The sequence below is a fragment of the Micrasema longulum genome, unplaced genomic scaffold (genome assembly GCF_059751315.1).
Source record: "Micrasema longulum isolate JH-2025_06_02 unplaced genomic scaffold, ASM5975131v1 h1tg000173l, whole genome shotgun sequence".
NCBI classification, from domain to species: Eukaryota; Metazoa; Arthropoda; class Insecta; order Trichoptera; family Brachycentridae; genus Micrasema; species Micrasema longulum.
In genome coordinates, this window is record NW_028277378.1 from 427,450 (window position 1) to 450,795 (window position 23,346).

The 23,346-nt window shown below is 32.1% G+C and overlaps 1 protein-coding gene across 1 annotated transcript in view; it reads right to left on the minus strand.

Annotated features, from left to right (window-relative positions):
* LOC148283985 (short-chain dehydrogenase/reductase family 16C member 6-like) overlaps positions 1–23,346 on the minus strand; it is a 71,689-nt gene that overhangs the window by 4,363 nt on the left and 43,980 nt on the right. The window contains exons 3-5 of the mRNA XM_088242881.1: positions 12,938–13,053; positions 8,075–8,194; positions 101–262 (exon numbers count right to left, since the gene is read on the minus strand). Coding sequence (XP_088099007.1) covers positions 101–262; positions 8,075–8,194; positions 12,938–13,053 — 398 coding nt within the window. The remainder of the gene's footprint in view (positions 1–100; positions 263–8,074; positions 8,195–12,937; positions 13,054–23,346) is intronic.

The window sequence follows — 23,346 nt, forward strand, 5'->3', positions numbered from 1 at the left end:
TTGAAGAGTGGTTTTCTGTCACGTGAATCACGTCTTGTTATATGGCTGCTGCACTCATTATAAAGTTATAATGATTGAATTGATGAAGTATTATAATTACCTTGAGTTCCGTGTAGAGGGCTTCATGAAAGGCGATGTTGGCAGCCTTGGAGCCGCTGTAATCAGTGCAGAGATATGTCCCCAAGATACCAGCAACCGAACCGACTGTGACGATATGGCCCTGTTTCCTCTCCATCATGTCCGGTAGAAATGCTTTCACCGTCTATAATTCGAACAAAGAAAATGTAGGAAGGCAACCACTTGCTGTCGTTGGGGCATAATGAATGGACACATCCCTTAGTAGCCGTATTTCATATTTATCTAATATTAATAATAATGATAATAATATTTGGCTGATTTTTATAGCGCCATTTTTGTAAAAAATCACCTCAAGGGCGCTTTACAATTGTATCCCTAAACTTACATTCTAACTAAACTAAAGTGATATATTATATTTCCAGATTTCCCTATTTAACTGCAACTAGAGAACTTTTTAAACAAACTAAGCAATTAAATATAACTGAACTCTTTCAACTAGAATCATTAAAATTTATCCATAAATTAGCCACTAATGTAATTGTAGACGAAGAACTAAAACTAATAAAAAATTGTAGTCAACATGGACATAATACGAGAATATCAGACAAATACCATATACAACTTTTTAAAACAAGACAAGGACAATCAAGACTAATGAACCAGGGACTGAAATTATACAATAAACTACCAGACAAAACTAAACAAAAGACTCAGACAAACTTTACAAAAGATGTAAAAAATATTATTTTAAACAACAGAGTATAAATGAAAAATGTATGTATTATTTTATGTAAAATGAATGTTATAATCCGTAAGGGTTTATAAATAAATTTTCAAATAAAAAATTTTAAAAAAAATTGAGGGTATGATAGTCTCAAGAAGCGGGATTTTAGTTGGGATCTGAACTGACTGGGACTGTCGACGATTCGTAAATTTGAAGGCAATTGGTTCCAGGCAGAGGGGCCGGCGGCGGCAAAAGCACGATCTCCAAATCTAGTGTTTGGGGAGCGCCGGATTTCGACAAGTTTTCCTCTTCCTGAATCAATATTGCATTGCCGTTAACTGTTGTAATAAAGATATAGCCACTCGGGACAAATATTATTTACAAATATTTCAATTCATATTTACATATTTTTTTTTTTTAGTAATAAAGATATAGCCACTCGGGACAAATATTATTTACAAATATTTCAATTCATATTTACATATTTTTTTTTTTTTAAATACGAAATGAACTGTAGCAAGTGTGTTCAATCGGTAAGTCCCGTTAAAGCTCTAAAATATATCGAGCCAACTGGAAATGTGACGAGTGTAAGATAGATGATCCACGATCTAGTACCAGTAAATCTCCAACAGTTTTTACAGAATCCTTTAAGGAGAAAAGCGTAACATCTTCTGGAAAAAAAAATATGGATATTGATTGTAAACTAGAAAAAATTCTCAATCAGAACGATAAAATATTGGAAACTATCTCTTTCCTGTCATCAAAATATGATGACTTACTACTTAAGGTCACAAATCTAGAAGGCGAAAACAACTCCCTGAAAACCGTTAATAATGAACTAGTGACAACAGTCAAAGAGCTAAGTTTTCGTGTCTCACAGATGGAACAACAGTCAAGAGAACATAATATCGAAATGCAGTGTATTCCGGAAAATAAAAATGAAAACCTTATTGATTTGGTGACTCAACTGGGAAGGACTGTCAGAATGAAATTAAATGATTCTGACATACTTTCATGCTTTAGGGTGTCTAAATCAAACAAAAGTAGTGATAGACCTCGTTCAGTCATCGTAAAGCTATCTAGCACTAAATGTAGGGACGCCCTGCTTGGTGGTGTTATGAAGTTTAACCGGGAAAACCCAGGAGATAAAATAAATACTTCGCACGTTGGAATTGGAGGAACAAAATTTCCTATATATATTAGTGAACATCTTTCTCCTTCAAACAAAACCCTCCACGCAGCTACGAGGATTAAAGCAAAGGAGAAAAATATCAAATATGTGTGGACACGAAACGGTCGTATTTTTGTTCGACGGAATGATACATCTCCAGCTATTTTAATTAAGAGTTTAGATTGTCTAAATACTATTAGTTAATTTATAGGTGATTTCTCTTCTTATTTCTTATGCAACAAATGTACATGAAATTGAACAAATAAAATTCTTTTCACTTCGTTAAATATATATTATCAAAATACAAGAGGCATGAAGACCAAAACCGAAAATTTTCATCAAGAGGTTTTAAATAATAACTATGACATAATCTGCTTGACGGAAACTTGGCTTAACTCAACAATATTTAGTGAAGAAATATTTGACCGGCGATATGCTGTCTTCAGAAGAGATCGCGAAACATCAAGTTCTACTTCAAGGCAAGGTGGAGGAGTTTTGATAGCAGTCTCGAAAAAGCTAGTGTCCAATAGAAATAAAACATTTGAAAGTGAAAATGAAGACATTTGGGTGGAAATCAAATCGAATATTACTTCAAACTTTAGTATTTATCTTTGTGTAGCATATATTCCTCCAAATTTAAATATCTCTAACTATAATAGCTGCTTTCAAAAGCTTCAGTACAGATGTCTTCAACGTAAATCAAATTCACAATGCATCATTCTGGGTGATTTTAACATACCTGAAATTAAATGGGTATCAGATGCTTCAGGTAATAATAATTTTCTCTGTCCTACAAATTATACTAGCCCAAAATCATTAATTTTGGTTGACTTTGCATGTATCTGTAACGTTTATCAATTTAATTATCAATGCAATCATAATGGTCGAATATTGGATCTAGTTTTCTCTGATAAAAATAATTTAAAAGTTTTTCCAGTCGACGGTCTTGTAGCAATTGATCAGCATCATCCAGCAATCGAAATTTCATTTGAAATTGAGAATACTCAATTATTGAATGAAAATTGCGAAACTTTCAAATACAACTTTAAAAAATGTAATTACGAACTCTGCCGTCAAGACATATCATCTGAAGACTGGAAGATGAAGTTTGGAGAACATAATACAAATGATATGGTCTTGATTTTCTACAACATTTTATGGGAAATAATAAATAGACATGCCCCATTTAAAAATAGTAAATCAAATTGTAATTATCCACAATGGTTTAGTAAACCATTAATTAAGGTTTTAAAAGAAAAACATAAAATGCGGACGAGGGCGAAAAAATACAATAATCCACTGGATTATGAGGCATTCTCCATCCTAAGAAAAAGATCCAAAGCTTTGCAAAAGAAATGCTATAGAACTTATATTAAATCTGTTGAGGAAGGCTTAGTAGACAATATGAAGGTATTCTGGTCATTTTCTAAAACACAGCGTGCTACTAACTGTATTCCAAAAGTTATGATATATGAAAATGAACGCGCCAGTGATGGAATTGCCGTAGCTGAAATGTTCTCGAATTATTTTGCCTCTGTTTTCAGTAAATCAAACATTGTTCAGAATGTATCAAATACATCCAAAGTATCAAATGATAGATACTACCAATTTAACCTATCTGATTTAAAAATTAACGAAGATGTAATCAAAATTTCTCTAAAAAATTTGGATATTAATAAGGGTCCAGGGCCTGACCAGATACCAAGTATGTTTTTAAAAAACTGCAGTAATGAATTAAGCAAACCATTGTACATGATATTTAATAAATCTCTTAATGAATGTATTTTTCCTGATCTGTGGAAGATTGCTAATGTGACCCCCATCCATAAATCTGGGGATAAATCGTCTGTCACGAATTACAGACCTATTTGTATTCTTTCATGTTTTGCCAAAGTTTTTGAATCGTTAATCTATAAAGTTGTTCTGGAATATGTTAAGCCATTAATTTGTCCCAAACAACACGGTTTTCTTCCTAAAAGATCTATTAATTCTAACCTTCTGGAATATTGTGACTATATTTGTTCATCATTTAATAAAAAATGTCAGGTGGATGCTGTGTATACAGATTTCCAGAAGGCCTTTGATAAAGTTAACCACCATATATTGATACAAAAGTTGGAAGCAATCGGTATACATGGCAATCTTCTAAATTGGATGATATCTTATTTGAAAAACAGAACCCAAATTGTATGCATAAATAAATTTGAATCATCACCTTTAACTGTAACATCTGGTGTGCCGCAGGGCTCTAATCTTGGACCATTATTATTTTTAATTTTTATAAACGATCTTGGCTCCCTCTTAGAGTGTAATTATCTTTTCTATGCTGATGACTTGAAAATTTTTCGTAAAATTGAATCAACAGATGATCACGCAATGCTTCAAAAAGATCTTGATTCCTTAAGTGAATGGTGTAAACTGAATGATATGCACCTTAATGTTAAAAAATGCTATCAAATAACGTTTACAAGAAAAAGAACTCAAAACTGTTTTACTTATAGCATTAATAATATTGACCTCAACTCAGTAAGCACAATCCGAGATCTTGGAATCACATTTGACTCACGTTTAACTTTTTCCAATCATTTCAATATTGTTAAAGAGAAATCTTTACAAATGCTGGGCTTCATACACAGAATATCCAAGCCATTTAGAAATGCAGCATCAATAATTTGTTTGTATAATTCTCTTGTACGTAGTAAGTTGGAATTTGGAAGTATTGTTTGGTCACCTCATTATGTGATTTATAAAAATATAATTGAAACTGTACAGAAAAAATTTCTTCGTTCTTTGTCGTTTAAGTGTAACATGGGCAGAATACTTCAATGTTATGAAGAGCGCTTGGAGTATTTTAAAATTGAAAAGTTAGAAACTAGGAGACAAATTATAGATTTGATGTACTTGTATAATATAATTCACAATAATGTTGATTCAGTGTTTTGTGTTCAAAGTGTGTCATTGTACGTTCCCCGTAGGCGCCTTAGATCACCTAATACATTTTACCTTCCAATTTTTACAAACAATATGGCACATTTTAACCCTCTTGCAAGTATGTTAAGACTCTATAACAAAATGGAAAAAAAAGTTGACATTGACATTTATCATGATAGAGCAAATAGTTATAAAAAAAACATTACTATGTATCTTAGATCAAATGCCTAATCCTTAGTTTTGTGTATGTAAATTAATTTTAGTCTTTTTTTATTATATCTTATATGTTTTTAATTTCTCTTTTCTTTTCTTTAAAAAAAAAAAAAAAATCTTTCTTTATTTTTACATTTCACTAAACTTAATCTTTACCATTACTTAAATTGAATTTACACTCTTATTTTATATAATTTATGAAAGATGTTGAAGTTCTGTAATTGAGAATATATGTAAAGAACGTTAGTTATGCTCACTTGAAAAATGTATGTATTGTATGTATTCTTGTTGAACTTCCAAATAAATAAAAAAAAAAAAAAAAAAAAAAAAATATGGAACTGGCAGAAGAAGGATGAAAGCAGAGTGAACGCAGTTGAAATGCGATCTTTTAGACGAATGTGGGAGGAATTCATGTATGACAGGATTGAGAATTATGAAATCGGGGAGAGTGCAAATCTGGGGCATGTGTAATTTATAAAATTAGGAAAGAGTTACTTAGATGGTTTGGTCATGTAGAACGAATGGATGAGGAAATAATGTTAAAGCATTTATAAATACACATATATGGAGAGGACGACCAAGGAAGACTTGGCATGATCAGGTAAACCAAAATCTTAAGTCTGGTGATGTCAAAAGCAGACAGGACCAAAGAGCATGTATGACAAGATGAATGAATGTGGAAGAAGCTAGGAATGTAAGTCAGGATAGACGTATGTAATGATAGACGGTCCATCTTCTCTGCCTACCCCTGCGGGGAAATGGCTTGACGAAAGTAGTAGTAGTATATTTCTACGTAACTGGCTGTTAGCACTGACAAATAATGTATAAACACGTTATTCCCATACTAGCTACATTAGATTGCGTCGGTCGGCATGCATTACCGTCAATCCACTAAATGAACGTTTTCCAGGAGACACATTATATACTCCGATCCGCGGTAATGTTCTTCTATAGAAAGTCCGTTGGACAATGACGGCGCGGAAGGCAATTATCCACGAATTGAAATGCCATTGATTTCACACCTGTAACATGACTATTTCATTATCAGTCATTGGATTTGCTAATGCTAAATGCTGTGTGCTAACTAGATGCTATTTGCTAAATCCACTAACTGTTTTTGCAGTACTTAGTTAACCAATATTAAAATTAATCATCTCATCATTAAATTTAGCCATATCAATTATATATCAGTATAAAATTACAGCTCTATACTTTATACCTACTTTCACGAGTGCCACTTTGTATAATTACAGATCTTTTGTTTTTGGAATGTGTCATTTTTAGTTTTTTTTATAAATGAGAGACCTACTCAGGCACGTGGCACACTTACGTTAAATTAATAGGTATTTTTTGTCTTCATTAAAAACATACTTGTATGTAACATTACGTAGGTGCAGCATTCTGGTCCTTGAAAATGTCCAAAAATTTCTTGAATGTTTTTATCGCTATGGTGCGAATTATTTGGCAATTCGGTTTTCTTGACTTCCGCACAAATGTACAGAATTGCAGGAGCATTGGCACGAAATATCGGTCAAACTTCACTCGACTCTCGACTACACCAAAAGCGAATGATATTTTTATAGTAATAATAAAATCATATATTATGTAGATTTAGCATACTTATTTAGTAGAAGTCATTTAGAATAAAGATAAAAATCTAAAATAATAAAATATAAAAACAAAGCAAAATAAATCATTTGATAACGCCGTTAATTTTATTAATAAACTTATGTTGATTTGGGTTTGTGAAATTACGACTACAAACAATATCGTAATAAAATAATTTGTACCGTAAAGTATTTTTGCAGTTCAAAATATTATTTTTTAAATATTGCATTCCAAATTGCAAATACGCATGTATTTATTATTTATGATAGACCACGATATTAAGATAAAATCACATAGCGAGGTATACAAAATTAAAATAATAGGACAATTTTGTTTTAAACCAATGAAAATTGATTTTAACTCGATCCCGATGGGCAAAAGTTCAAGTCTGTATTGAGTAAAATTTAGCACGAAAATGGTAAAGTTGACCTAGAAATTCTATTTCAAGTGATCATTTTGAAATTCACGTTTCTTCGACCTACCGATAAAAATCGAGTTTGTATAGAGCTCGGTCAATAATTAATTTAGAAATAGCATTTTACATGTTTGTTGTAAATTTCACGTCTCTGCGACTTACCGTTAAAAAGTTTGAGTCTGTATCGAGTAGAGGTCGAGTCAAATTTGACTCGAATATATAAAAGTTGAAATACAAATTGCATCTCAAATGACGTGTCTAAATTTCACGTCCTACGACTCGCCGTTTCGGAGAAGATGCGGCGACGGCCAAACAAACAAACAAACAATCAAACAGACACACGTATTTTCATTTACCTGTCGATAATGTATAAAAAGTTATTCTAACGCAATAACAGAAAAATGTGCAAATAATCAAAACTTTTAGAAAATTATGAACGAAAGCAAAGGTTAAATCATGAATGAACGGTTTAATGTTTTTTTTATAAAACATATATTATGTTTGATGATAATGAGAAAAATATTCTTGATATAATAATGTTTACAAACATCGTTACAATTATTAATCGTTCGTTTTATGGAATTTGGACTTGAATTTTCTTTACCTCTGAATATTGGTCGTAGGCGAGGAGTTGTTGTCATTTGTAATAACAGAGCAAAGTAAAAAAAACCGCTTACAGATAAAAGCAAAGCTCTTCTATGGCTCGTATGAAAATGTTATAATTTTTTGGATAGAAATAACTATGCATGATGTGGTAACAACTAAATCATGGTAAACGAAAAAATATAATAGGTTTAAAACAGACGAAGAAACGGTCGTTGTCATTTAAAAAAAATTACATAATACACCAGATCTATTGGCCTGTCAATACAGTTTTTTTCATAAAGTAGATACTATAGCAAACTAAAGTACGTATGTAAGGAAATTGTTTTACCCAATAATGTCCCAATGTATTGACTTTGTAAGTAGTCTCGATAGCTGTATCTGGAAGTTCTAGAAAGGGTCGACCATACACGATTCCTGCATTATTGACTAGAAGTGTGACTACTCCAACCTGAAAAAATCATTGAAATATTATCACATTTATTACATAGAATGTCTGCATTATTTTAAAATTTGACTAATCTATTTTTTAACGAGGCAACAATTTTGAAAAGATTTTAGTCGTTGTGACATCATTATTCCCCCTAAAAATTATAAATTAAATATTAGGTATATTTATGTTTTTCGTACATTTTAAAGAAGCTTCAACAATATTTTGAGAATGTTCAAATGTTTGTAGGCAGGCTGGATTTCAGTCGCTAGGGAGCCATTATGATCTAAATTTATTGCAACAGAGAAGGAAAACATTTTTGAGAAGGGATTATAAAAGTCTTAGCATTTACAGGGCATATGACATGTCATTGGTTGGTTTAAGTGGTCCTAACTGGTAGTTTCCTCAACTCTTCTACCCGTTAAAACATCCGATACTTGCAAAATTTTCGTCTTTGAGAGAATGTGCAGAATGGTTGGTAAATTAAATTATACGTATTGTCCTCGGAGCCCAATTTCTCTGCGTATGAACTGAACTGTTGATTTGTGCCGTCCTTTCCCATCAATAAGAAGTAGGGATGCTAATCCTTGGTGTTGAAATTGTCAAACGTAGTACCTACCTTCTAACAATCCTTTCACTGTGAGTTGGTCAAATTGATGTGGTTTTTTAAAAATAAGCGGTGCTACATGCATGATTATGGAATTTATCTTTTCCGACAAAGACCCTACATATAATTTGCCAAACCCACAGTGAAAGGGACAATGAAAGTATTGGAGTTAAATTAAATTAAAATCGCGATATATGGAATTGAAAATTTAAAAAGAGTAAGTCGTTTACTGACAAAAAAAACATTGTTACTTTATATAAGTGAAACCGATACGAAGACCCACGGTCTTTAAAACGGTTTCGAGTACCCGCATTTTCTTAACCCTTAGATCTGTTGATTTTTGTAAAGTCCAGCCTGTCTACAAACATTTGGACATACTAAAAATTAAAAATATTTTTGATTAAACTAACTGGTATAAAAAAAGTATAAAATTTGAAAAACATTTTCAGGCGTTGCCTAGTAGGTGAAATAATTCAGCCAGATAAATATCATTTACACTTCTACACGAACAAAGGTTTCAGCTCTTTTACTTAGCAAAAATCAACAGATGGAAGAGTTTTAGAAATGTGGATTTTTAAACATATATAGAATAGTGAATGTTACACAGTGTGTAAAGTGGCCGCTTGAACCAGCCAATGATAAGTCATAAGCCATTTTCCCATCTTAAAAATGTTTCCTCTCTGTTGCAATCAATTTTAATCAAAGAAGCTTCGGTGTATACCTAATTCATTATTCGTACTATTGTCAAAATAAAGCATTATAACAATCTAATTTCGGGTAGCTTCAAATTCCTCCGTTAAATTTTTTGCTGACTTGCATAAAATGGTTTAACCTCATTAGCCTTTCCGTAATCAAGTTGATTAGTTTGTTATTAATTGGCGATATCCGTTCTTTTCTATCTCTTTTAATGTACTCATGTTATCAATGTTTAAAATAAATTTAGTTTTTTTTATTTTTATATACTCGTACAATGTCAAATAAACCAAAAAACATATTTTTTGCAAGAAAATTATAATTAGATAAATAGTTATTATTGTGACTAATTTCATAAATACATTTGTTCCTACAATATGGTAATAATGTAATATATTATTGGTGTCATATTATTTATTGAATAGGCATTTACAGAGTGGAATAACATGGCTAGATTTATTTAATGAAACTCTTTTTCATAAGACCACTTGAATTTATTTTGGAGCCCTATCATATACTTACATAGTTTCGGAAAGCACAGATCTTCCCTTCTACAGTACATGTTAAAGACATTATCATAGGTACATCAATATGAAACAAGGGGAAGCATACGTCACGGTACACATATCTGCACTTTAAAGTGACAGAGCTTCACCATGATATCATAGTTAAAAGATAAATTTTCTCAAACGATCACGAAGATACACTACCGACTCATTATCTTCGAGTTTTAAGGTAGGTACATCAGTATGTACCGAGGCCTAAAACCCCGTGGTACTACTCTACACGTACCTACTCATTGAAAGTGTCGAAAAATTTGTTCCACCTACAATTTTTGTTTTAATTACGATTTATTAAAAAGTTTTATGTTTCTGAGGTGGACACTTTTTTTCTTGAAAATCTATTTTAAACACGAAAGAGAAAAAAGTAAATTTTGAAGTCGAATTAAATTCTGACATTACTGTCAGTTTTAAAACCGAATGGTTAGATGCAGAGATAATATGGTTAGATGCTGCCATATTAACATATCGCACAATCTGGCCGTTCAGTTTTTAAATATGGGGTTATTAGAACGCATGTATAAGATCACGCGATCTCTGGGATTTTGTAAAAATATTGCCTTTTAAAAACAAATATAATTATTATTTTTTTCCATTTTACTGAGAGCGCATATCGAGATGTAAATAGAGCTGGTTTTGTAATACCTCAGTAGACACAGACATATGAAAAGTTAATCATAGCGTCAGGAAATTGTCAAACGTCGTATAAAAAATCATGTTCAAGCGAGCATTTTTTGCTTTAATTGCGATTTTTTTTTTTATCGTTTCGAAGTAAACTTTTTTGATAAAGAGCCTGACATATAATGACAAAAGCTTATTTGAAATACGGAAGAGAAATACTTAAATTCTTAATTTAGCACTTAACGTGGAGTAATGTTTCAGAGTCACTTATTAGTTGATTTTGATCATATGACATTTGAAATGACGTAATAAAAATTGTTAGATTGGCAGATCAAAATTCGCCATACCGAGAAAGGTACAAATAGAAAAGTTAAATATACCGTCTCAGTATGTATCGATGAAAATAGAGCTCACTTTTAATGAGTGGATACGTGTAACGTGAGGTACTAGACCTGTTGCCGTAGGTACAGACCGATTTACTTACTTAAAAACTTGAGGGGGTGGAGTTGGTAGTGTATCTTCGTAATCACTCGGGAAAATTTGTCTTCAACTATACCGTCATTGTAATTGCGGCCCTGGGCCGTTTCATTTTAGTAGTTTTCTAAAATAAATTCAAGTGGTCTCACAAGAACGTATTTTATAATCATTGATGTACACCTTAGCGTTTACTCGTATAAAACATTTTATTGGTGCCAATTGTCAGAAAATGCCTGTTGGAATATAAAGGGCTAAGTTAAGATTTTCAAAAATCGTAATAATGAAATATTAAATGTTTTCTTCAAAAAAATTAATATATTTCGTGTTTTCTTTGTCACACATCAAAAGCTAATTATTAAAATACAGCTTTTTTCAAGCCGTATCAACTGGCTTTTTGTATACGTATAATTAATTCATCATCCCGCTCTGCGCCTAATGGTGCATAGGGCCACTACTTTAGTACATTGACCCCAGGGCATCATTATTATTTTTGTTGCATAAAAATAAGATAATCAGTCTTATGCCCAGGTACCAGCACAGGGAATATGAAATATTCTAGTGTAATCTGTAACATTTTTCAAATAAATATTTCACATCAACCATGTCGGAAATCGAACCCGAGACTTATTATATGGTACACAAACGAGAAGGAGAACGACCGCGAGGAAAATGTAAATATATGAGTGTATTTTTATCATTAATTTATACATATATTATAATATTGTTGATGAATCCACCTGGTCCAAGAAGAAGTATGACAATTGTAAAATATTTTTAGGCGTTCAGTAATTCAATCAAATGAATTTCACCCGCAACAATAAAGGTTTCAGCTCTTTAACTTCACAAACGACAACAGATAGAAGAGTCGAAGGAATGTAGATGTTCAAATATAGGCAAAATGGTGAATGTTACACCGTGTGTAAAGTGACCTCATTAAACAGCCAATGACAAGTAATAAGCTCTGTGGATGCCTAGACTTTTATATTCCCTTCTGTAAAATGTTCTTCATGTCTGTTGTAATATGTTAATATTAACAGCTCCCAGGTTGAATCCAGTCCTTGTCCACAAAAACTTGGATAAACTCAAAAGATCTGAAATATCGGTTGGGAATTTTCAAAACTTACCTGTGTATGAATGATACGTGAAAATGATAAAAATGTACTATTTATATATATTTTATCTGAATGTTTTTAGGAATCGAACTTGGAATGCGTTGTTTATATATATTTTTTTATTTATTATTTATAGAAACTTGTTAAGTTTTATATTATAAAAACCATCGTGTAGGATTTCAGAAGGGTTTTAAAATGTCTTCTCACTTCAGTCTTGAATCTCTGTATGGCTGTTAACTTCAGTCTGTGAGATAGCTCATTGTACATTTTCAGTCCGTTGTTAAGCGGTCGAGATTGTCGTATTTTTTTTTTGCTGTCTGTGTATGGTATTGATGTGAAGTTCTCCCGTCGCGATTGTGTATATCAGTTACTTTTGTTAGTGTGGTGTCGTCATCCTCGATGTGACGTGAGTGAGTGATGTGAGTTTGTGTATTAGTTTAGGGTTTCAAGCTTTCTCAAGTTGTCTATGTCTAGGTGTTGAATCTTATGGGCAAAAAACCAGAAAAACGTTTTGAAAATATTTGAAATCGTTATTACAATAAAGTAATGATGTAGCAATCTCTATATATTTTGTGTTATTGTCGGTGTTAATTACTCAAGGTTGTAGGCATTTTTTAGTATTTTATTTTGTTGTCTTTGTAATTATGTTTTAATTTCAGTTTCCATTCATGTTACAGTTTAAAAGAAATATTACCTCTTCCTTGACTTTCTTGGCCACTTTGTACACCTCTAGTCTGTCCGAGACATCGCAGACGTATCCGTGTCCTTCGAATCCTTCTTCCTTTATCATTTCGCATGTTTTTGATAATCCTGAAATAAAAAAAAATCAAAATATATTTAAAATTAGCCTTATAAACAAATCGTACCTACGTTATAAACGAGTAACGTTTATGTTATGGGCCTGCCACACACTTAACGAGTGGCATGGGAAGTACCAAGGAAAGGAGGCAGAGACGTAGTGTGGCAACAGTACTTGTCATGCCGCACGTTATGCTCTTCGTCGTGCCCACCGCTCCCTATTTCGTCGGTTATCGAGCGCGAGTCAAAGGACCGGCAATATGAGCGCGAGTGGTTGGCCACATAATCACGCGGTTGCAATACGCATCAAGTGCTCACACAAGATGCACGCGTCATTTTTGAATGATGTATATTTCTTTGTATGACATCGATATAATTAGCTATACTAAAAATGCATAGGGCGCACGCTGTCACAGTTTCATCGTCCATTGTATGGAAAGACAAATGACATGTGTGGAGCGTCGCGATTAATTGCGCGAGTAGAGCAGTGTGTGGGCGGAGAGGGCAACATCGTGCGAGAGGTGGTGCATGGGCGAGATGTTTCATGGGCGAGATGGGCGAGATGGGCGAGATGGGCGAGATGAGAGGTGGTGCATGGGCAAGAGGTGGTGCATCGGGTGAGAGGTGGTGCATCAGGCGAGAGGGCGGCAGCGCGAGGAGCATGAGCAACGCAAGGAGCATAGTGTGGCGGGGCTATTATGTGTGAGTGAAGGTATGCTATATGTGAGGGTCTGTTTGTAAAGTATTATGTCTGACAATGTGTGTGTACACTGTGTGCCCGCTGTGCATACATAATATAGTAACTTTAGCGATATTAGTTTAATTAAACATTTTTACTTCAAATTTACACTTATATCACAATAAATAATCACTCTTGTAATAAGTCCAAGGAAAAATAACGAAAAAACAAAAAAAAAACAATAAAACAAAAAATACAACAATGGAAACAATGTAAATGTAATTTAAGGTTTAACATCTATGTGTAGTATATATTATATTATTTTAACAAACCTGTGAACAGCAAGGAAAAAATACAACAATATTTTGAGTTTGTCCAAATTTTTATAGACAATGACTGGATTCAACTCCCCGAGGAGCCGCTAATATTACAAAAACATATTACATATTACAATAGAGACGATGAACATTTTAGATAAGGTAATATAAAAGTCTAGGCATCATTGAAATGAAGGATCTGAATTCTTCACTAATAAGACATCAAATATACTTTATAAGTCATTTTTTTAGTTAAATGCACTTGCTTCTTTAAATAGGACGTAGGAGAAATCTTAATTCTTGCCTTTACACACTATTTAGTTGCATTCTGCATACTAAAATTGTATAAACTATGCCATAAAGATAGACAAATAGCCGATCAAACATTTTCTTATTGCACTGCATTGCTTATCGTACAGGTATTTATTTTGGTCGCCCCCAGTGAATATTTAATTTTGCGAATTTTATTTCGCTATAGCGAAATTGCTATAGCAATCATTAAAATGTAAAGCGTTGATAAATCACGATAAAAATTCACTTTGTTTGTCCCATTTTGACAAAAACTCATTTTATTCATCTATACCGTACTTTTTTCATAACATCTGGCTCTTTGTAAGCTCTAATAAGCAATAGTAGGTAATAATTTCAAGACAAAATTTAGAAGAGGCTAAATTATTGTTCGATATGGTGTGCAACTATGCTTCCGCCTTTTTCCTACAGATGGCTTTAGCAGTAAGTGGTGGTCGAAATCGATTTGTGTCTGCATCATAAAGTTATTCTCGATTTAGAATGATAGTTTACGAGTCAAATTCTCGTCATTTGCCGGAGGTTTGAATTTTCTGCTTTAATATGAAGAAATTTGCGGCTGAGGCTCATCGAATGCTCTCAAATAATTATGGTGAGGCCCCTATTAGTGAAAGAACGCGTCGTTAGTCGTTTCAACAAGAACGGTGATTTTCACGTCAAAGACAGCCATAGCGGTGCAAGAGGGAAGATTTTCGAAAATGCAGAATTTACTTGATGAAGACTCGTGTCAAAGTCAAGAAGAATTGGCACGATCGTTACGAGTGACTCAACAAGCAATTTCAAAACGCCTTAAAACCATGCGAATGATTTAGAAGCAAGAAAATTAGGTACCGTACGCGTTGAAACCGAGAGATGTTGAACAGCGCTTGTTTGCTTGTAAACAGTTACTTGAAAGGCAAAGACGGAAGAGATTTCTGCATCGCATTGTGACTGGGGACGAAAAATGGATCCATTACAATAACTCTAAGCGCAGAAACTCATGGGGATTTCCCGGCCACGCTTCCACATCGACAGCCAAACCGAATATTCATGGCTTTAAGTGTAAACTTTGTATTTGGTGGAACCAGCTCGGCATAGTGTATTATGAGCTGTTAAAACCAAGTGAATGCTGATCATTATCGAACGCAATTAATGCGTTTGAGCAAAGCATTGAAAAACAAACGGCCGCAGTAGAACTAGAAACACGATGAAGTGATTTTGTAGCATGACGATGCTCGACCCCATGTTGCAAAAGTGGTCTAGACATACTTGGAATCGTTGAAATGAGTCCTGACCCACCCGCCGTCTCCAGACGTTGCTCCCTCTGACTATTACTTGTTTCGATCAATGACACACGGTCTAGCTGATCAACACTTCCGGTCTTTTGAAGAAGTAAAAAAATTGATCGATTTGTGGATCGCTTCAAAAGATGTCCATTTATTTCAACGCGGGATTCGTACGCTGTCCAAATGCCTGAAAGATGGGAGAACGTAGTTGCCAGCGATGGACAAAACTTTGAATCATACATTACCAGTTTTTTACAATAAGACCTCGAATTTCAGAAAAAAAATGGTGGCAAAGTTGTACACCTAATATTATGTAAGTTACTTCATACAAAGTAAAAATTTTCATACAAAACAGAACAAACAATCGGTAGCTCAATAAATATTTCTAATGACCAAGAACTGGCTGTGATTATCTTATGGAAAACATACAATAACATAAGATTTAATAAATCAGTCTTTAGTATAAATTTGAACATAGATCGCGGTTTTTTTTTAAAACGGATTTATTTTATTGTAATAATTAATTTACATAATATGATTCCCTAATCTACAATCGCTGTATCTAAGCGTATTTTGGTTGTTGGCAAGCTCATAATGCCTTTGATACCCTGTGTAGCTGACGCGCTACCGACGAGTTAGCGGGTCCACCACTCTTCAATAGGTCGTCCCTTCCGCTGTTTGTAAGGCAGCGGAAACCGAAGAACGAAGCACACACTTAATTTCACTGGCGGCGGAAACCGAAGGGCGAAGCACTGGCACTGGTTCACTGCAGCAAAAAGCCGATTTGACAAGTAGTCCTGAAAAGGACTTTTAATTCCAAGAGAGCGACGCGGTCGGGATCCGTAAGGTGAGAAGTCCAGAAGTAGAATCCAAGGGCAGGCGAAGGTCTTGTAGCGTAGTCGGTATCGGCGGAGAGTAGAGCGGGAGATGATTCAAACACGAGTATAAGGTTGACATAACTAATCCGCGCGGCTGACATAGGCCGGCCAATGGCAGGCGGGAGTAGGCCGACCAATCCTGTCGCGAGAGAGATAGCGCGCTGTCTATCTCTCTCTCGCCACGTATAAGGCTACCTCCCCCAGCCACCCGCCCGCACTCGGGTGCAGACCGCGTGGTAAGAAACATGTTCAGAGAAAATATTATTAATTTACAACAACCAGGCAATGCAATATATTTATAATTTTCAGGAGCATGTAAATACATCGAAAGATGAAAAAAACCATTATAATTAGAAAAAGAATTATAAAGGACAGAGTGTTGTGCATAGTTAGGGTTACAGACCGGTAGATGTACGGATCTTGATGGCATTTCTTTTAAAGTTCATTTTTTAAGTAGGCAACATGTCTTTTCACTGGCCGATCATAGCTAACACTGTAAGTTGATCATGTCAAAAGGATACTCGGCTAAAACGTACAGAAAACCTAGGAATATATGGCAGGATTTGGCGTTCTATTATCTCTGCCTACCTTCACAGGAAAATGGTGTGATGCTAGTATGTTTGACGCTCCTTTAAACAATTTAAAGACTGCCTTTTTTAACATAATATATATGTATCCTTTGTTTAAAATTAAAACGAATTATTGATACTGGACATTTCAAATCGTACTAAGAGACGTGAACATCTTTGGTTTTTAAATAATGTTGCACGTTGAACTGTTGTGTATGAAGAGTTAGAAACGAGAGAAAGTTTACTGAATGCAATAAAAGATTATGTCAATCTCACTCTTTTCGTTTATTTTATCTTAATAAACAAACAGATGAAGTGATGAGGAATTTCCTGTAATATTCAATGGTAATAGTTCTAATTGAAAATAAGTGATGCCGCCGCGATGTCTACAAGCTTTGTGCGAATGGTAAATACTAAATAAATCTTTCAACGTTTATTGAAAGTTTTATCATGAAATTTCATTTTTAAATAATGTGATGGTGAATTTTTTTTAGCTGCAATCGCTTCAGGGTACGAACAAACTATTAAATGGGTATATTATATCGTTAATTATATTATATAACGGGTATATTATATCGTTATATAAAAAATAAAAATTAAAAAAAAAAACATTTTAAATAAATTAAAAACTATTTAATCGTATAAAACAGAAATATGAACTTGACATCTTTTGAACAAATGAAAAAAATTGTTTCAAATTTTAAAGAGGAAAACCAATAAATATGTGGAATGATCAAATTCAACCAATAATTTTATATTGTATGGTTATCCAAATAAATTACATACCTTAATTTGTTGCAACAGAGAGGGAAAACCACAAATTTAGTTCTAAATAACTCCCCAGGGAGGAAATCCAGCCTGCCTACAAACATTTGGACATACTCAAAACATTGTTGAAATTACATACCCGCTTAATATTATTTAAATGTACCTATGTGATAGTTGCAAATGACTCCTATTATTCCTCTTATAAACCTTTATAATAATAAATAATCGAATACGAAAGTTTAAACACTTGCGAACATTTGTTTTTAAGACGATGGAATTTCATACATGGTTAAAAACGTAGCGCCATTATTTTAACTCAGTGTCCAGGCGGATGAAGAATACAATTCTGTTTGTGCAACAGAACCAGAATCCTAGATGGGAGTTTTTGACCCAATGGCTACTCTCAGGTAAAAATCCTGAAAAAGGAAATCGAGGGGAGATAAGTCCGCCTCGTAGTGTAGAGATTGGCGCATTCGCCTACCGTTCTTGAGGTCTCGGGTTCGATTACCGGGAAAATTAACATGAACTATTGGGTTAAAAAGCTGTTTTACTCGATAATATTTTAATGTTTATGGGCTGACACCTGCATCTGAAGCGCAAGATTGATCATCTTACCTACTAAAAGAAAATCAATATACGTTGCATTTGCAGTACCAATGTGCCACAGGGAGTGGGTATGGTTATGATAATGATGATTTTAAAAAATCCAGTGTACAGTTAATATTATTATTAAATTTTTCCTAAGTATACTTTTCTCTCTTTACTCTTTAAGAGAAACACTTTAATTAAGATAAAACATTAGTTCATTGAAAATAGAAAATCACACTAATTTATTTTAAAATAAGTTGAATATTACTTATTATTGCTGTCTTTTCATGAATTCAAAAGCAAAATTCACCTTTTTAAATGATTTTGCGAAAACATTTTGTATAAGTACGATTTGAAATACGTCTAAATTGTATGTAAATACTTGTATTGGACAAAGTGCAAATACGAGATTAGTGTCAAAATCGTCAAAAAATCACAATCGGTAAAGGTCACGCGATCTCTGAAAACTAACAAGTTCATGTATAATTTAATTTGTCACTGTTCTCAAGAGATTGCGTACATTTTTATCCTTCATTTCATTTTACAATTAAAATAATTTATCATTATGTAAATAGTATCTTAGCTATTATAGCGTGCTTGTAACTGTGCATACCAACATCTTTTCAGTTGTCAATCAAATAGGCAATGATTTGTGAATAATGAATTTTCTTTTAGGTTCATTTATCGCAGCAAGTAAAAGATTTAAAAACATTTTGTATTTAACTAATGGCAAAGACGTTAAAATACATTGATTACACCAATAGGTATAAATAAATAGACACATTATTAGCGCGAGGAATGTGGCATTTCAATTCGTGGGTAATTGCCTACCGTGCTTTCATTATTTAACGGACTTTCATCATGATCAGATGTGATGCTACGTAGAAATATGCAGGCGCGTGTGATTAAAAAATGCGTTATTTATTTACTATGGAAATCATAGTCTTTAAAAAAAAATCAAAGTACATGAAAACCATTTAAAAAAGTACGACCAATTATAAATTTCACATTAATTTATTATGAATACAGAAGGAGAGGGAAAAAATCCATACTAAAAAAAAGAAATAAAAATTACATAAAAGGGAGAAGAAATGGTATAGTTCCAACTCTACCTTCCTCCCCTTTCTCTCTGCTTCCATGAACAAATTTATTTATTACTAAAAAAATTCACAGCCAACAATATCTCATTAGATACAGGTAGTAGATGTTTGTAAAAGTTAAAAGTTGAGCAGGAGATAAATTTAAAATATCAGATCTGGTAAAACCATAGTATTTACAGTGTAATATGTCGATGTCTATCACTGCAAATGTGAAAAACAAAATATAATTCATAAATATAATCCAATTTATGGAATAAGTAGATATTTTAAGCGCATTTTAAAAAACGACAGTGGCCGACTAGTGGCGCATCTACATAATATGTTAACGAGTTACACTAAAATAATATGAACTATGGAAATATGCGTCTCTTTCTTATATGAATAATTGCATGTGTATCGTATTTATATGCTATATAAATATATATATTCAAATTGTTGAGAGGAACGCAATATTTGCTATATTTTAGATGGGTATATGTATTTATTTTATTTTTATTTATTTATTATACGGCACAAGTGCCTTTTACAATATAAAATATACAAAATAATGAGTTAGTTAGATATACAAAAATTTAAAAACAATATTAAAACATGGGTATAAAACGAAAAATAAAAATAACAAGATACATGTATAGATGTCAGCATACAAAAAATATAAAATGAATAAACACCAGATCATCAGCATAAGTACCTTTTGCAAATATATTAATATATAATTATATAATATATTATACGTAAGTGGATTACACGTGAGGACTCTAGACGCAAGTTTAATGCAAATCTATGCAATGCAAGGTATTTTTTGAAATAGCCTCAACTTGTTATAATTATTTTGTTATATTGCCCATTCAAAGAAATTTAACATTTAATAATTTAATAATTTTTGTACAAACTTCAAAACTGTAACATCGAAAAATTGAAAAAAAAACAATGTCATAGGACATGTTCATGTCCTCGGTATAGACAAATAATAATAAATAATTTATAAATTATAAGAGAATGATGCATCTGTAAAATGTTATTTCATATTAACTTATTAAATAAAATACAATTAGTAAAATGTTTTCAGGTAATATTACTAAAAGTTATTGACCTCGATGGAAAGTGCACGTCATTCATTTGTTTTCTTTTCATTTTATTATGTTATTTGCGTAAAATATAAAGCATTACTCGATACTCGGACAAACACAATTATGATATGAAATATGCACATTTGCACTATGTTTACTGTAATTTTTACAGTTACAATATTTTAAGGCCTTGTTTTCTCAGAATGATATTCTCAATATTTTAATACTTATAAGAACAAAGTGAAAATAAAAAATAAAAAAACAAAATACAAGTATTTTAATTTTTAAACCAACCATAAAAGATCTGTATGGATAAATGTATAGGTGAGTTTTTTTCTAACATCAAAGATTAAGCCAATATCTGATTTGGACACAGTGAAATTGTCTTGATTTTTATTTTATTAAACATTAATTATTATTTTAAAACGAATTTGAATGCGATTCGTTTAAGCTTATTTTTATCTGTTTTTTTTTCTTGCTTTTTAATCAGTAAGTTTGGAGAATTCGGTGATGCGTTTTACGTTAAGTGTTATTTTTTAATCGTGCGATATTGAAACATTATTAAAATTATTAATATTATAATTTAAAAAATATAACAAAATAATTATGCACATTTTTTTTACATTTCGTATTATTTGAAGGTATCATATCATCATATTAATCGATCCGGAATATTAATTTTAGAGAAAGGTGAACAATAATTTTTAGTTTACATAAAATCTATCAAATGTGAAATAAATAAAGCCGGAAGCTTTGTTTACAAAATGTCTGATTTTGGGACACCTGTTCAATAATAAAATTTTTAAACAGGTTTGGACATTATCAAAATGTTTTTCTCGCATTAGGTTAACCAACTTAACATTTTAAATGTTAAATTTTCACTTTTTCTTCACATTTAGATGGAAATAGTGGAGTGTAACAAACGACACGTTATTCACATTCTTGCTCAACAGTTATCATGGGTCATGTTGTCACCTTTCTGTCACTTATTCCCGAAATTCTTTCCTCCAACCTTGGATTTGTTGTCACATTGTCAATGTTGACAATTGCGTCAGATTTTGTTTGTTGAGTTTTGCAAACCGAGACCCATTTTTAAACTTGTATAGGTTCTATTTGGATGTTCGCTGACAATTCTTTATAAGAATAGTGACTCTAAACATGATCATATATATGTAGCTTGGATCTACTCGTAGAAGAGCCAATGTCAGATTTCATATTTTTCTAGCAACAATTTTGTAAGGGTCGATGTTAATTATTTATTTATTTATTTATTTATACATCAACGGTTCAAAGAACCTTTTACAAAAAAATAACAATTTACAGAAATAATCACAGCAGTGCACAATGATCATGAAGTACATAGCAAGAAATATTAGAATAATTAAAACTAAACAATTTAGCAAACACATAATACAAAAAGTTAAAAAGAAACATAACATTTCTTAATAAAAAAAAGCAATAACTATGAGAAAATCTTATATACTAAATATAAATATAACACAGTAAAGTTGAGAATAACTAGATAATAATAATAAATAAATTAATACAACATAAGTACTTAAAAAAATAAATGTTTTTTGAGTAATAAAACAAAAATAAAAAATAAAAATAGTGAAATTACTAAATAATAATACCTCTATTTAGTGAAATCATCCATTTGGCAATAAATCCACCAATGTACAATTTAAAATTATGTCTAACATGTTAAAAAATAAATAAAAAATCACATATTCCAGGAAACAAAGTAAAATTTAATAATATATTTAAAAATAAATCCATTATTTTTCTAAAAAATAACAAGTGAGAATTCGTTTTAATTCATGAACAGAATTTGTATTGAAGATATCGAATATTTGTTCTAATTCATTTCCATACCTATGTATCCTGGGTATAGGAGAGTACATTTCAAAGTTGGTCCGCGAATTGTTGCAAAAAAATAATTCCTTACTTCTAGTGCACCTACCAAGTATTCGCATTTGAATTAGTTCAAGCAGAGCAGGGCTGTCAATTATCGATTTCATTATTTTAAAAAAGAATAATAAATCGGCAATAACTCTACGATCAGATAATTCAAGTAATCTCTTTTCATTTCTAAGGAAATCATAATTTAAGGATTCTACAGGTATTTTCAATTTATAATTTATAAACGCAAGAATTTATTATAAAACAAGTGTGTTTAAAAAAAAACATTTAAATTGAATACACACAATACATAATTTTATTATGGCGCAATTATATTTTTTGTGTTGTAATGTTGTAACAGTTCATTATGAAGTCGCAAAATGGCAAAATCACTCTCCTGTAATATTACAATTTACGACATTGGTTCTTATAGACCCAAGCCACATATTTTTCGACTAGAGCAAATTGAGTAGGTACCAAAACCAATTCTGCGCATCAAAAATTAATCGAATATCTAAAAAAGGATGTTTATTGTTTGCTTTGCTAACAATATTAATCTTGTTATATCTATTTACACTAAAATGCAATGTTAGTATGTGTGTCCTCGATATACTGAATAACTAGAGTACCGATGTACGTGCGGTTTTCCGCGAAATGATGAGCTTTGCCAAAGGCATATTTATAGCTTTTAAAATCGTCAACCTGTTAAGTTGAAAAAAAAATAGAAGCGTAAATGTTTTATTCATCGTTTATCAACGAGAATGCAGATACAAAAATAGGAAGAATGTTGCTTTTTGTGTTTAAAAAAAGTTTGTTTTTGAATGTTTACAAAAAAATTAGGTTTTTACGGATTCCCGTCAGAT